This window comes from Pyrus communis, chromosome 17 (genome assembly GCF_041283825.1).
Source record: "Pyrus communis isolate YQ-2024b chromosome 17, ASM4128382v1, whole genome shotgun sequence".
NCBI classification, from domain to species: domain Eukaryota; kingdom Viridiplantae; phylum Streptophyta; class Magnoliopsida; order Rosales; family Rosaceae; genus Pyrus; species Pyrus communis.
Genome location: NC_142581.1, coordinates 20,392,597 through 20,407,857, shown reverse-complemented (window position 1 = coordinate 20,407,857; position 15,261 = coordinate 20,392,597). Strand labels below are relative to the sequence as shown.

Here is a 15,261-nt window from a genome sequence, read left to right as displayed (position 1 = left end):
GATTTTTTGACAGTTAAATTTTTATTTTTATATTTTTAATTGAAAACCTGACAGTCAATTAACCAGAGTATTCATGAAATGAGAGAGGTGTGATATTCATATTTTATTTTTTATTTTTTTACACATTATTTTAATTTTTTTGGTTAGATTAAATAAATTAAAGAAAATTAAAAAACATAAATTAAGTAGAGATGTATAAAAAGGTAAAAATGGTGCGTGAATAAAAAACACAAAGAAAGTACTAGAAGCAAGAGCATCAATAATTCAAACTGGAAGATTAAATATATTATTCCCAATTAATTAACAGCATGTATATCATGCTGTTTAAGGGGTAACTAAAGTTTAGCAAGTTTGATTTGATGAATTATACGATGCGAAGAAGAACTTAAATAAATTTGATTTAATAGATTGCTTCAACTTCTCGTGTTCCTCCTTTAATGAAGTTTCATTTAACAATAAATAAACCGTGAAGAGAAAATGTACTACATTCTCGAGATTACGCAATCGCAGTAAAACATCATAACGTCATGCCTAAATGTGTGCTAAAAATTATCAAGCTCGGATATGCTCGACATTGACGAGTAAATTTACCCGATGATTTGTTGCACTAGTGTGTGACACCACGAAACTAGAAAATCTTAGTAAGATGTAACAACAAAATAACTACATATTTCATATATTTCTTAACTCCAATGCTAATACAGTAATTAGAAGCAAAAACTTGAGAGAGAGAGAGAGAGAGAGAAGCAAAGGCAGCTGAACCGAACTAGAAGAAATCAAACACCAAACCACAATTTGTAATTTTCCATCAGCCAACGCTCTGAGCAGGCTGATGGAAAACTTGACAAGGAACAGCAAACCTAGCAGAAAAAGACCTCGAAAGAACGTCTGGATCTGCCCAAGCCGCCGAACCCTGATCGAAATTCTTGGAATACGTATAAGGATCGTAAGGAACATGCACGACCTGAGTGCTAGTCGAGCAATCAAACAGCTGCAACGTCCTTTTCTTCTCCTTCTTTATTCTTTTCCACAAAACTCTCCATCTAATATTAATTGGCATGTTAATCTTGGTTTGATCTGCACTAAGTGACAGCTCGTTAAGGGACACCATGCTCCCAGACCCAATTTTGGCAACGGTTTGGCTGTTTGAAATCACTGAGTTGCACCAAATGTGAAGGTCCATCGAGAGAGAGAGAGAAAGAACTGAAACTAAAACTGGTGGTGTCTTGGTCATTCTATAGAAGGGTTTAAGTGAATGATGATATCTGGTGCTATTTATGGTGGAGGGGGAACACACTCTGAGTCTGAGGCTTTGTATTTATCATGTTTTTTTTGCCTGCATCCATTACGCCATCTCTAGCTAATGGTCAAAAGTCAAAATATGTTCTGATTTGCTTAAAAACTCATTACTGAATGTTGAGCTATAGTTCTATGCAGTCCATCAGACCATTATTCGGCTAAAGGGATATTAGGCTGGCCAAATATAGCTCCCATCTTAGTCTCTTTTTCCAAGCCCAACTCTTAAGTTGCAGTAATTAATTCAAATTAAATGGCTAGATTTGAAAACATTCAAATGTAGTTTAATCAAATTAACTAATAAATTTAAAATATAAACTTAAAACTAATAAATTATTGAGGGAATTATATTTAGCTTATTCTATTAGAGATGATATCTGAGTAGTGCTTGACACAGTTCATTTAAAAATAATATTTTGCACGGTTATAATTCTGGATATAACCATATTCAATCATTTCGGTTGGAAATGGTTGGACTGAAAATTAATTAGTAGAAGTAGAAGTAGTGAACGAGTATTTATTTTGTGGGCACATAAAAGGGGACCTCTTTGCTCAGAGTATTGAAACATGCATTTGCATTTGCTCCTTTTGTACTGAAGTGGAATAATAGATTAGCCACTGGCCAAGAACCAAGGGGAAATAGAAGGTCCAGCCCAATCGACACCCAACTTCTTTTGTATATTGAGATAGAAGTGCAACATCGGATGGATCAATCGATACATGTCCAAACTCAATTCTACTTTTAAACTGGTCAAACGAGTTCAGACTTCAAATTAGATAAAACATTGTCTCAAGTTAACTCGACCTCAACTTCATCATTTTTAAGTTGAATTAGGTTGAGGTCTTGGGCGCCTAAACCCATCTTGATTTGTAATTCGAATTCTGATATATATTGTATTTGTAAAATTTTGGCCTTTATTACGCTTATAGATGCTTTAGACTCTAGAAGTAACATTATTTGTATTAAGTGGTTGTTCATATATATATATATATATATATATATATATATATATATATATATATATGTAATGTTTTTTAATAACAACATTAAGTTTTTAGTTTGATAGTATAATTTACTTGTTATTCTAATAGAGTAGATCATGCGTACTTTACTACGACAAAAAAAGGAGAAAAAGGATGAGTTAGAGTTGAGTTGACCTTCAAATTTGCCTAATTTGCACGAGTTGCACTCCTATTGGGACTTTCATGTTGGTTGTGCACTAGTGTAGGTTGCTTGGCCCAATAACCGTTACGAAATCTTGTCGAAGGTTGTTAGAGATCTTTTCACTCCAAAGCGTAGAAGGCTAAAAGAGTAGTGGTATTCATCTTCATTTGTAAGTGAGAATTTTTAGGTTTGAATCTCGTTAAAGGCGAATTTGAACTATATTATTGTTAACCCATTGTGAGGCTAAGCTCTCCCTCTGCCTTTGTAGATAATATCGTTTCTTAAAAAAAAAAAAAATCATGTGTGCTAAAATGATCACTAACCATGTTTTTAGGTAAGAGAGTTCATATCTCAAAGAGTAGGTGTCGAGTTTAAGTTAGGTTTTGAAATGCAATTCAATTTAACCTAGGGTGTCTCTACCTTTGCTTATCAAAAGAATTCAACCACAACTTTTCATAGAATTATGAATGACGTAAAAATGGAGAAATCTTCTTCTTCCTAAGTGGTTGGAGTGGAATTTCAGACAGAAAATTTGTCAACCAATCCAAGTTAGTCCGTAGCCAACGAATCGAAGCAAACAAAAAGGGTTTATACTTTTGAATTGCAATAGAGATTTATTTTACACACAAAATTATAACTCTAGCTAAAGCTATACATATATGTACATTCAACATATATACACTGACCCTTTGAAGCTTCTTGTGCTGCAAATGCATATTTGCGATTCATCACTGCGGGAATGAATAAATATTGAAGATTAGAAGATGTACGCACACACAAAAACACACATTTTATGATTTAACACTAATCCAAATTGTTGCAGACCTGAGCGAACTAACGAGAATTTTTTCGTTCTGATTATAATATTACCTATACTTAATTTATCAATTCATTCATTTTATAACAGGTGTATATTTATCGATTGATGCGATAAAATTAGCGTAAATTAGTAACAAAAGAACTTCGCCTAAAAACAGTTCAAATTAACACACAAATATCTCTCCTCTATATAAGATTAATCAATTTGCATGCTCACCTCATAGCAATTATGACGAAAAATTGTCTGATTTATTGTATTCACCATAACTTCACACGAAACTCTTGCCTGTCAATTGTGGCAAACCAAAACATCACTTCAAGCCCTTCTCTCTTTCCTTAACCATGAATTGATTAAATCTTAATCCACAAATTAATTAATTAACGTTACCTAACATACGTACCTGCAAGGGGAACTGAAAAAACAAGAAGCCGAGCCGCCCTTGGACCTCCGTGACGGTGTCAAACGGCACCGTTCCCTTAGCCAAGTCCTCAAGCAGGAGCACCACGTCGGAAAACACCCCGACCTCATTAAACTCCACCTCCGCGTCCAAGTACGACGAGCCAAGCGCCCGCACGTAACCCTGCTGGAACGTCGCGTGCCCCAGCCTCCTCCCTCTGTACCCAACCGCCACCTCCAGCGCCTCGTAGTCCATCGCGTAAACGTCAACGTTCTGGACCTTAATCGTCACCGACATGGACACGTCGATGGTCACTCGTGGCCGCGTGTGGACTTGAACCTTGTTAAGCCGAAGCCGTACGATCTTCAGGGAGGGGTCGGACGGCCAGAGAACGAAGGCGGAGAAGGTGGCGGCTAGGAGTGTAAGTATGAGAGTAGTGGCTAGGATAGTTGTGCGCCGTCGTTGGGAGTGAGAACAAGGTGGTGGTGATAGAACGACGTAGTTTTGGTCGGCGAGTAATGGGGTGCATGGTTGGGGTGGTGGTGGTGGTTCTGAGCGGGGGGTGGCCATGGGCATGGGGGTGGTGGTGGGAAGCGTGAAGTGGAAGATGAGTTGTGGGGTTTGTACCGTTTGTTTGTTTGGTTGCTCTTTTGAGGCTTTTCGTTTGAATGTTTGGGAAACTCAGGTGGGGTAGAGTTGGTGCTTCCTAGTTATTTCTCAACCGTCCTTTTCATTTTATGTTTTGTTAGAGCATCTCTGAAGATTGGAATTTTTTTTTTTTTTCGAACAAACGTGTTATCTTTATTAAAGTAGTGAAAAGATAGCTAAACTTCACAATAAAATAGTAATAATATAATTTAAATTTATCTTTAACAAAAATCGAAAATAATATCTCTCATTTACAAATGATCCCTTTCCCACCAACACAATGGCCAGGGCCTTGTTGTAAGCTTTCCCCAAAAGCCCACCCACCGACACAAACTCGGATCGTTACGATTTAAGCTCTTCAATCCGTTAGGTGAGATGAAATTGGCATTCGTGTCCGGAGGCCTTAGAGCAGCTCCACCGGAGCTTTATTTGCCCAACACCAAGTCCAAATAACAGCCCGGCCTGCAGGGAAAGTGCTCCAGCCCGTCAACTTGCCTGGCACCCAGCCCGTGCCAGTCAAGAGCCCAGCCCAAAATGGACAGACCCATTCCCCGGTCTGTTTCTGGCGCGTGCACAACACGCGGGAGGCCAGGCGAGTAGCCGACAGCTTTGCAGGCGGTGGGGCCCGCGCGACAGGGCAACTTGCAGTCGTCCGGGTGAAGGATACGTGGCCTCCTCAGAGCCGTTGGATTTCCAACGGCTAGTTTTTTAGGCCGTTGGATTTCCAACGGTAAAAAAAATTTCAATTTCAATTTTAAATTGGACCGTCCGATCATAGATCAACGGTCCACGTTTATTTCACCAAAAATTTAAAAAAAAAAAAAAAAAAAAAGGCCCAACGGTTAGAAATTTGACCGTTGGCCACGTGGCGTAATGAGTGCTGTTGGATTTGATTATTTTTCAAATCCAACGGTCCCGATTAATTACAACATTAAAATTTATTAAAAATTAATTAAAAAATGTCAAAAATTTTAAAAAAAATACAGAAAAATTTTAAAAAATTAATTTTTTTTTCTATAAATACCTAACCCTCATCTTCCACCTTACACCACATTTCAATATTTTCTACACTTTCTACACTTTCTACATTTGAATATTTTGTACACTTTGAGAGAAAAAAATGACTTCGTGGAAGCTCAGTGAAGATGTTACGTTGTGTGAATGTTGGGTTCGCACTACTCATGACCCGATTACGGGTAATGAGATGGATAAGCGAGAAATGTGGAGTAAAATTACGAAATCGTTCAACGATGTACATGGAAAAGATGTACATGGAAAAGATGCCAGATCTAGTCAAGGTCTTCAAGGTCGTTGGAAAAAACTCAACGCATCCTTTACTTGTTGGAAAAACGCCCTCTGTCATGCTTCTGGTAATTTGCGTAGTGGGACAAGTTTAGCGGATGAGGTAACAATATTTTTATTTATTTATATGCATTCCACCCGATTTGATTATTTTAATTTATTTAATTTCTTATGTAATTTTTATGTAATATGCATTCCAAATACTTATGTAATTTTTATGTACTTTTTATATAATTTTTATGCATTCCACAATTCTTATTTAATTTCTTATGTAATTTTTATGTAATATGCATTCCAAATACTTATGTAATTTTTATGTAATTTTTATAGACACTACAAGCACAAGCATTCTACAATGCAAAGAACCATAACAAATCATTCAACAAATGGGAATGTTGGCAAATTGTCAAAGATTGCCCTAAATACAAAATTGTGGCAACCGGTCCAGAAGTTGTCATGCACGGTATGGGTCTACACAGTTCGCCAGAAGCAGACACAGCCGAACAAGAAGCCAACACATTTGAAGACACGGAAGGGATACCTGAACAAGTGCCAGAGACCCAACCGACTCGTCAGTCCCTCAGGCTATCTGACCCATAGCTTGCATGATACGGCGGGAATGTGAGGCCCTCCGCCTTCTATGGTGATCATCCTCATCCTCCTCCATTGCGAAGACCTCATCTCCACCTCCATCTTGGTCAAGATTGACCAATTCTTCCTGTTGTGCCAACAACCTTTTCTGCTGCTCTTGAAACTGTTTATACGCTCTCCTTGAAGAAGACATTGTAAGAACTCAAGATTTGAAAACGATAAAGAAGAATTCTGAGCTAAAAAAAAGGATTGAGTTTAGTGTGAGGATGGATGTAGGGATGTAGGGTTTATATGGACAAAAAAAAAGAAGATGAGGTTCTGGACAATGCCACGTGGCACTACGTGATTGGTTGAAAATCTTAGCGGAAATCTATTCAAAAAATAGTACGTTCGGATAATGACACGTGGCGTGACGAGAATGGTTAAAAATCTTATCGAAATCTTGCCTAAATTATTGTAAACAGGAAGTGACACGTGGGTTGTCGGGATTGGTTGAAAATCTTAGCGGAAATCTATTCAAAAAATAGTACGTTCGGATAATGACACGTGGCGTGACGAGATTGGTTAAAAATCCTATCCGAAATTAAAACTATTTTTTTTTTATTATTTTATAAAAAAATTATTTAATATTTTAAATGGACTGGGTGCCAGCGCATTTTGTAGGGGTGGAGATCGTTTGTGCCAGCGCATTTTTAGACTAGGTGCCAGCACATTTTTTTTTGGGGTGGAGATGCTTTGGCCTATTACTGTTCATTGAGTCTGTTACTGTTCAATTAAGTGGATAAATGGGCTGGGTGCTGGCACAAAGTGGATAGGGGTGGAGTTGCTCTTAAAAGAAGATACCTCCAATTTGTTTTTGGATTAAATTATATTTTACCTTCTTAAATTTAAATATAATTATAATTTTATATAATATTTTTAAAATATTACAATCACATCATTTACTTGTCATTTATTTTCGTTAGAATATCGCGGATTCCACGTATATGTGCCACGTGAATTAAATTAAAAGAAATTATAAAAAATCTCAATTAAAAATTAACGTTAAAAATAATTTTATTTTAAAACTTAAATCCTTCTCTCCAACCCAGATTCTCCAGCCCTAATCCGCCACTCCCATGGCCGCGAGCACTGGCGGAAGACACCCACATCGACATCGACCTCCACGAGCCTCTCACCACACCATTCATTACAGAGATAGAGGTCGAGGATTATGGCGAGCTCAGCGCATGTGGTGGATCAGCCGTCGAGCAAAACGGGTCCTGTGGAGCTACCCGATTTACATCAGATCCGGATTGATTGATCAGCCATTCAGAGGTTCAGATCTGGTCTCCTCGGTAATGTGTCTTGGCTGCTGGTGCAGCGGGAAAAAGACAGAAGACGGGACCAAAACCCAGTGCGACGAAAAGAAATCAAGCGGATCAAAACCCATTATAGATTTCGAGAAAACAAGAAAAACCCATGAATCGAAAAGCTTAAAGAGTCAAAGAAATGGGAAATTTTGCAGAAGGACGACTGACCTCTTTGACTTCAGTGGAACACTCCGAAGGGTGGGAGAACGATCTCTTCAGGCAGGCCGATTCACCCATCTTAGTGTTCTTGCTTTCTCTGGTAAAATCCCTCTACTTGGGGTCGTTGAATATATGGCTATAAATTTGAATTGTGAATTGGAATCCAAGAAATGCTGCTTATTGTGTCCATTCCATTTTTGGTTTTACAGTTTTTACCCAAAAATGTGCAGAAAAAATGGGGCTTTTTAGAGAGAACGAGGGCCTCTGGGTTTTTTGTTTGTCTTTAATGTTTGGGGTTTTAGTTTGCTTGTTGATTTTCTTGGATGGAGTTGTCTCTTTCTATGTTTTTGGATAAATTACATTTATCAAAATCAAAGAATGCCGAATTCGGCCGGAGAAGAAGGTGGTGGGGGAATTGGCTGTGGTTCTGGCGGTGAGGGAAGGAAAAAATGGGTGGGGGAGGAGACGGATGGAGTGGGAAGAAGAGTGGGGATGGGAGTTGGTAGGGGGCGGGGCCCACAGTTTTTAATAAAAAGTTTAAATTATTTTTCTCTTAAACGATATTTTTTTTTTTTTTTTTTGAGTTTTAAGTTTTTGGTATTTTTGGCTTATGTGTCTTCCATGTCAGCATAAAAAGTAAATTTCAGATTTGCCACATTACTAATTAACAGTCAAGTTAACGAATTGACTAAGGTCATCTCTAACCAAAGCGTCCAGAAGGTCAGAGGGTCGAAAATATCCTGAAAACCGTCTTCAATCGAGGGTTAGGCCAGAGGGCTCAGGAATCTAAGAGGACCCCACGGAATTAGAGAGGGCTAGAAGGCTGAAGGGCTGGCTGCCAACCAGCCCGGGACTGGTCAGAAATACTGGGAATCTTGTCGGTTATAACCAACAGGAATGCTTAAGAAAAAATTCAAATGCAACGGCTAGCTAACGTCAGCTGGCCGTTGCATTTGAATTTTTTTTTTTTAATAGTTTTATTATTTTTTTATTTACAAAATTTTTCCTATAACTTCTATTTTTAATATTTTTTAAATTTTATTTTTTCCTGTAACTTTTATTTTACAAAATTTGTTTTATTTTTTTTTTAAATTACATTTTTTCCTATAACTTCTATTTCAATAGTTGCTTTATTTTATTTTAAATTTTATTTTTATCCTAGTACTTCTATTTCACAAAATTTGTTTCATATTTTTTTTTAAATTATATTTTTTTCCTATAAATTCCTAAGTCATTATACAACATTAAATTAAATTAAGTAACATGAAACAACATTAAACAATATAAAATAACATTAAATAACATTAACCAACATACAAATTATACAACATTAAAAAAAAAAAAAAGCATTTAACATGAAACTTAAACAATATTTTAAAAAAACATTTAATAACATAAAACTTAAACGCCTACTCCATGCTTCTTTTGCCCTAAAGATGTGCAACAAGATCATGTTGTAGGTACTTGTTTGTGGCACGAGAACGTATCATTCTATAGTGCCTCATGTACTTATTTATAGAGATACTACCAATTCTTGGATTGAAAGGCAAATTAGACTCATCATATATTTTTGCACGATCCCTTCTTGACCTATTTGGATCTTCTTGGTCGTCATCGGATTTTCCATCAATATATTCATCTCGTTCATCCTCCACTATCATATTGTGTAATATGATGCAAGACATCATGATGGAGTCCAAATTTTCTCGATTCCACCCTCTTGCCGGTTCGCTAATAATCTTCCACCGTGCTTTAGAATACCGAAAGCTCTCTCAACATCTTTTTGGTATACTCCTTGGTGTAAGGTAAACAACTTTTCTGCGTCATTCCTAGGGTTTGAAATTGCTTGGACAAGTGTCGCCCACTTTGGGTAGATGTCATCTGCCAAGTAATACCCAATATTGTAGTAACAGTTGTTTAGTGAAGTTGAGGTGCTTTACCTTCCGTCAAGTTATTGAAGAGGGGTGAACGCTCAAGAACTGTAATGTCATTTTGGGATTTAGGGACTCCAAAGAAAGCATGTCAAATCCATGTGTCATATGAGGCAACCCCCTCTAACACAACAGTTGGCTTTCTCGACCTTTTACTAAAGCCTCCTTGCCATCCGATGGGACAGTTCTTCCAATCCCAATGCATACAGTCTATTGACCCTATCATGTCCGGAAACCCACGGTCTTTAACTTTGCAAAGGAGCCGATTCAAATCTTCTTGATTTGGCTTGCGGAGGTACTCGTCTTTGTGAACCTGAACAATTGTGTCACAGAATTGTTAAAGAATATCAAGGCATGTAGACTCAGACATACCATAGGTTTCATCCATCGAATCAGCTGGGGAGTCATAGGCCATCATTCGAAGTGCAACAGTAACCTTCTAATGAGGTGAGAAACCAAGGCGGCCTGTTCTGTCCAGCTTCTGTCAAAAGTATGGATTGACTTGCTGGACATCACGAAGTAAACGCTTGAAGACATGACGCCTCATTCGAAAGTGACGTTTGAAATCCTTTTCTGTGTACATCGAGTTGAGGTTGAAGTAGTTGTTCACCGAATTGGCATGCGACATCGCTCTGTTTCGTGGTTTGTAATCCTCTTCTGTTACACCAAATTGAAATAGATTGAATTCAAAGTTGTGTGAATTATAGCCCAATATCCACCTTATTTATAGCAAAAGAAAAATTCAAATCTGACGGCTAGCTGACGTCAACATGATGTCAGCTACCAACGGCTAACTAACGTTACTTAGCCGTTGGATTTGAATTTAAGTTGTAGTTTTTAAATAATAAATTATGTTTGGCCTTATGACCCTTTGGCCCTCGGTTGGAGACGGAGGCAAATATAGCCTTGTACTATTCATTAAAATATTAATATCTTGGAGTATCTTGGAGAATCTTGGAGGGCTAGAGGGTTAAAACGAGTCATCTGGCCAGCCATCGGTTGGAGATAGCCTAACGGTTGTATCATATTGAAATAAAATAGTAATAAATATATGTTATTGAAATATTTTAAAGATGTTGTATGAAGTTGTAATTAGACGCAAACCTAAGGGGGTAAAATGTAATTTACCTTTTATTTAATGGGAATTAATTGTGAGGCTCACACCAGATCAAACTTCAATGATCCAAACCGACTTTTTTTCAAGTTGCACCTTATAGATCATCTTGTAAGATATTAGCCAAATTGGAATGATTTAAGAAATCTAATTAAGTTCCAAGAAATTAGCGAATGTTTTGTTTTATAAGAAACAATGAAATTTCATCGTGATAATTAAATAGGCAAACGGTTTCAAATTGAATTGAATTTTTGCAATGATAATCTATTAATCGAGACTTATAAAATAGACGATTCGAATAGTTGAAGTTCAATGTGGAATGGGTCCCACAACTAAAAAATGGGGATTCCTTTACATAAAGGATTCATGTCGTATTTTTCGTGTTCGTGTCATTTTTGTGACATACCCGATATCTTAACAAGTCGTATCGTGTAACACTCGTTAAAATAAATAGGTAATATGACGCAACCCGAAATTTACCTGTGAATATTAACAGGTAATATGATCCGATCCGTTATCAGTTAAAGAAAATATATTTTAAATCAATAAATAATCAAATGAAAAATATAATGCTAAATTAGTATCTACATACCACATTGTCACATAAATATGATGTCAAAACATAAAAACATATTTGTCTTTCAAGTATTACATACGCCAAAATAACAACCTAATGAAAAAACGTTAGATTAGTATATTACTATAAAATATTAAATGTTGGAAGATATGCAAAATGAAGGGAGGTTTTTTTTGTTAAGGTTGTGGTTGTGTCAGAGTCTGGGGTTTTGATCAATAAAACTGAGTCATATAACATCATCAACCCAGCTATGACAACAAGGAGACTCTGAATTCGATGGACTCGGATAAACTAACCGTTCCTGATTGAAGATATGGACCCGCAAAGCATGCCACCCTTTTGCTTTTTTCTTTTTTTTTTTTTGGTCAACTAGAAGGAATGCTGCTTCTCATTGAATGAGATTTGAGATTGGCGAAGTGCAAAGTGCAATAAAACTACCAGTCAATACTAAATACAACAACCAGTCTACTACTTGTGGAGATTGTCTGAGTGCTCTCTCTTCTTTGTCCACTTTCTAGTTTCTTCATCTATTAATTTTCTTGGCAAATCCACACAAAATTTCTTGTCACTTTTATTGCAACAGCTTCTCTCTCTCTCTCTCCCCCTCAAAAGCTGATACAATTTTGATCAAGGTAGTACTCCAATGGCGAGGCCTGGCAACAAGATCATACAAGCCAAACTGGTGGGTATGTCTTACCCTCTCTTTTATTTCCAATTCTTTTACTTCTGTATTTTTTTCTATATTCTTTTGCCTCTGTTCCCTTCAGCTACAATCTATCATTACAAACGACTAATGTGTGCAGAGATTTTCATGAGAATCTGAAAGGGTTCTATTTGCAATTGCTTAGCTCAAGAATCTAAATTTATATATTATCCAGAATACAAAAATATATATATATATATATATATATATATATATATATATATATATAAAGATTCAACCCCACATAAGTTTGATGTAAATTGTAAAGTCTGATGTAATGGGATATCAGGTATTCTGTATTATACGGCTTCAATTTCCTAGTTGATACAATAAAACTATGGAGACTCCCATAAAAATGATAAAGCTTCCTTGTTCGAACGCTTGCGGTGGTTCATTTACTAGCTAAACATTTAGCTATGTTGGCTCTGTCAGGATTTCCAGCAGAGTAGCATTTCTAGGTGTGCCATTTTGTTACTCTAGACCGTCTTTTAGTTTTAGGATCGGATTTTTTATCTGCATTTGTAATCACATTATTAGCACCGAACGAAGTAGAAAAATGTTGATTCATTCTTTGTAGTTGTATTTACATGTAGTGCAAACAATATTAGTGGAATCGTCTCACAAAGACACGGCTTATTTCTAAATTTCTTAAATGTTTCTGTTTCAGGTGCTTCTAGGGGACATGGGAACTGGGAAAACCAGCTTGGTGTTAAGATTTGTCAAAGGCCAGTTCTTCGATAACCAGGTTTTTGTTGACCTCTTGTATTTTCGACATAATCTTTCCTTCACCTGATTTTTGTGTTTCACAAGGGAGGACCTCGGTGCTTATCTGTGATGCAGGAACCAACGATAGGAGCAGCTTTTTTCACTCAAATACTGTCTTTAAGTGAAGCCACTGTGAAGTTTGATATATGGGACACCGCAGGACAAGAACGATACCATAGCTTGGCTCCTATGTACTATCGTGGTGCAGCATCGGCTGTAGTCGTGTATGACATCTCAAGCACGGTACTTAGCTAGGAATTAATTTCCACTTACAAGATACCAAAAGTTGCACATTTTAGAAGACTGAATGCATGCAGCTCTCTCTCTCTCTCTCTCTCTCTGATTAGCTTGTGAATATCTATGGTTCTCTGATTAGTATTTTGCGTTGTCCCCAGGAGACATTTACTCGAGCCAAAAAATGGGTTCAAGAATTGCAGAGGCAAGGTAAACCAGTGTTCGTATCATGTTTTTCCTGTCCTATACTCTGTGTCCAATAGTAAAAACCGAATAGTCGAATTATTAAAAATGATTTACCTCTTCTCTTGTCTTAAGATAATGATAATTATATAATCTTCCTAATATGCTTTAGTTAAATCCAAAATTCTGTATATTTTGCAAATATTTCATCAGATATGTGATATACATTACTTACTAGACTAGTAATGTTCCGTTGCTTACTGTTTCTGTATGTGTTGCCCTATGCAGAAAGGGTGGAACAAACCTTGCTTTTCAGAACCTCCTATTTAGTTCCCATTCTCATCCGAATCCTTCGGCCTATTTATGACCTTCCATGGTCTAAAACTGTGTTGCTTGTATTATTAAATCTGTGGCAGGCCTCGATTCCTCTCTTTCGCGTGCCCTCTGCTGTCAAAATTTTGATTGCTTTTCTCTGGCTAGCTAGTACATTCTGAAACAACCTGGTTTAGCTCTTGTATTGCGTACATCTCTGTGTATCCTACGTTAGATATTAAAGTAGTAAGTCTGTTTTGGGATGATTTTTTTGGTTGCACTTCGAAAATGATTCGTTATCAGTATTGTGTGCTTATTTTAGAATGATCTCGAGCTGTTCTTGAAAGATGATCCATTATTTATCACATTCTCTAGGGAATTTGAACTTGGTGATGGCATTGGTTGCAAATAAGTGCGACTTGGAGGCAAAAAGGGAGGTCGAGAGTGAGGTACTTCCAACAGCTTCTCCACAATTTCCCATTCTCTTTCGCTTTCCTTCTGCATGACTGTTTTAGGAATGCACATTAAATGTTCTGCTGTTTGTTCAATCAAAAGTTGTAAACAGATCACAGGTCACTGTCTGATTTTTCTTGTAATTGGGTTGCAGGAAGGGGAGCAATTTGCTCAAGAGAATGGGATGTTTTTCTTGGAAACGTCAGCCAAAACCGCGCAGAACATTAACGAGCTTTTCCATGAAATAGGTAAAATTTAGGTTTATTATCCGGAAGAAAGATATGTTTCTGTTATATCAAGTGCCTAGGAACTGGGATAGCAGGTTGATCCCAAAGGCTCATATCATATGAGACGTGAGCTGCTTGTTCGTGTAGGGTTGTATTGCTCGAAATGACTCAGGATCACGGCTTCTTGACATTCGGAAAATTTCATTTACACTTTCGCATTCTATCTTAGTTTTTGAAATTCGGACAACGCTTAGACAGTTCCTTTCCTTTCCACCCATGCAGCAAAGAGATTAGCAAGAGCTGCTCCCGCAAAGCCTGCCAGAGCGAATCTAAACAGCGAAACACGAGACAGAAGAAGAATGGGATTTTGCTGCTTGGGATGACTTGACGACATTTTTTGAGCAATCTCATTTTGCCTGTGGCTCGAAGATCGTCGTTTTCTTCAAAGTGCAAAGTCGAAGTCTTAACAAATTGCCCCCAGGAAATCAAACATGTTACTGATTGAAAGATACATCTGTACATAAGATTCGTATACGTTCTGCAGAACATCAATGTTGCCTTGACAATCATATTCGTATGTCGCCGATGTTCATCGAAAGCATATGAAGCAGAGTGTAGCCGTTACAAAAAAACTTAGGTTGGATGGATCAGCTCATCTGTAGACTAACTGTAAAGGCAGTCCTCATTCTTTTTCATCAGCTTGTGTGTGGTTTCCAACCATCTATACATCTTTTTCCTACAAGGGGTTATCTAGCTCACTTAACTATTTTAAAAAGGTTCTAAGCTATTAAGTAGGATAATCTAAAGGTATTTGCCAACCTGGTCTGTTTGGCTGTCTTTTGCAGTTTAAGACCACTGGATTCTTTCTTTGGAAGGAAGAAAGGTATATATATACAAGGAGTACATCTTCCATAATTCTAAAACACTGCCTTTAATGAAAGGGAACTCTTATTGGCACTTCAAAAATCTTATTCTACACTTCTCACAAGTGAATTTATTTAGGGTGCAAAATGAAATTTTTAGAGCGCTAAT

General features: G+C 37.1%; 2 protein-coding genes and 1 long non-coding RNA gene across 4 annotated transcripts; 1 reads left to right on the top strand and 2 right to left on the bottom strand.

Moving 5' to 3' along the window:
* Nucleotides 1–3,037: 3,037 nt before the first annotated feature.
* LOC137749273 (uncharacterized) lies at nt 3,038–4,497 on the bottom strand. Of its 2 annotated transcripts, XM_068489377.2 has the most exons (3): nt 3,682–4,495; nt 3,498–3,566; nt 3,038–3,192 (listed from the first exon to the last, which is right to left on the bottom strand). In XM_068489377.2, exons 1-3 carry the CDS (start codon nt 4,252–4,254, stop codon nt 3,190–3,192), a joined length of 645 nt encoding a protein of 214 aa, XP_068345478.2. In that variant the 5' UTR covers nt 4,255–4,495; the 3' UTR covers nt 3,038–3,189. The 2 variants fall into 2 exon arrangements, with proteins under 2 accessions (XP_068345478.2, XP_068345477.2); XM_068489376.2 differs by lacking the exon at nt 3,038–3,192 and having other exon boundaries at nt 3,233–3,566; nt 3,682–4,497.
* Nucleotides 4,498–7,219: 2,722 nt separating this feature from the next.
* On the bottom strand, nt 7,220–8,267 carry LOC148689590 (uncharacterized). Its single transcript, XR_015958803.1, has 2 exons — nt 7,740–8,267; nt 7,220–7,570 (listed from the first exon to the last, which is right to left on the bottom strand). It is a non-coding gene; the product is annotated as an uncharacterized LOC148689590 (long non-coding RNA).
* A 3,051-nt stretch (nt 8,268–11,318) lies between these two features.
* On the top strand, nt 11,319–14,971 carry LOC137708550 (ras-related protein Rab5-like). Its single transcript, XM_068447649.2, has 7 exons — nt 11,319–12,034; nt 12,723–12,800; nt 12,896–13,063; nt 13,216–13,264; nt 13,925–13,998; nt 14,157–14,250; nt 14,512–14,971. Exons 1-7 carry the CDS (start codon nt 11,996–11,998, stop codon nt 14,610–14,612), a joined length of 603 nt encoding a protein of 200 aa, XP_068303750.1. The 5' UTR covers nt 11,319–11,995; the 3' UTR covers nt 14,613–14,971.
* The last annotated feature ends 290 nt before the right edge of the window (nt 14,972–15,261 follow it).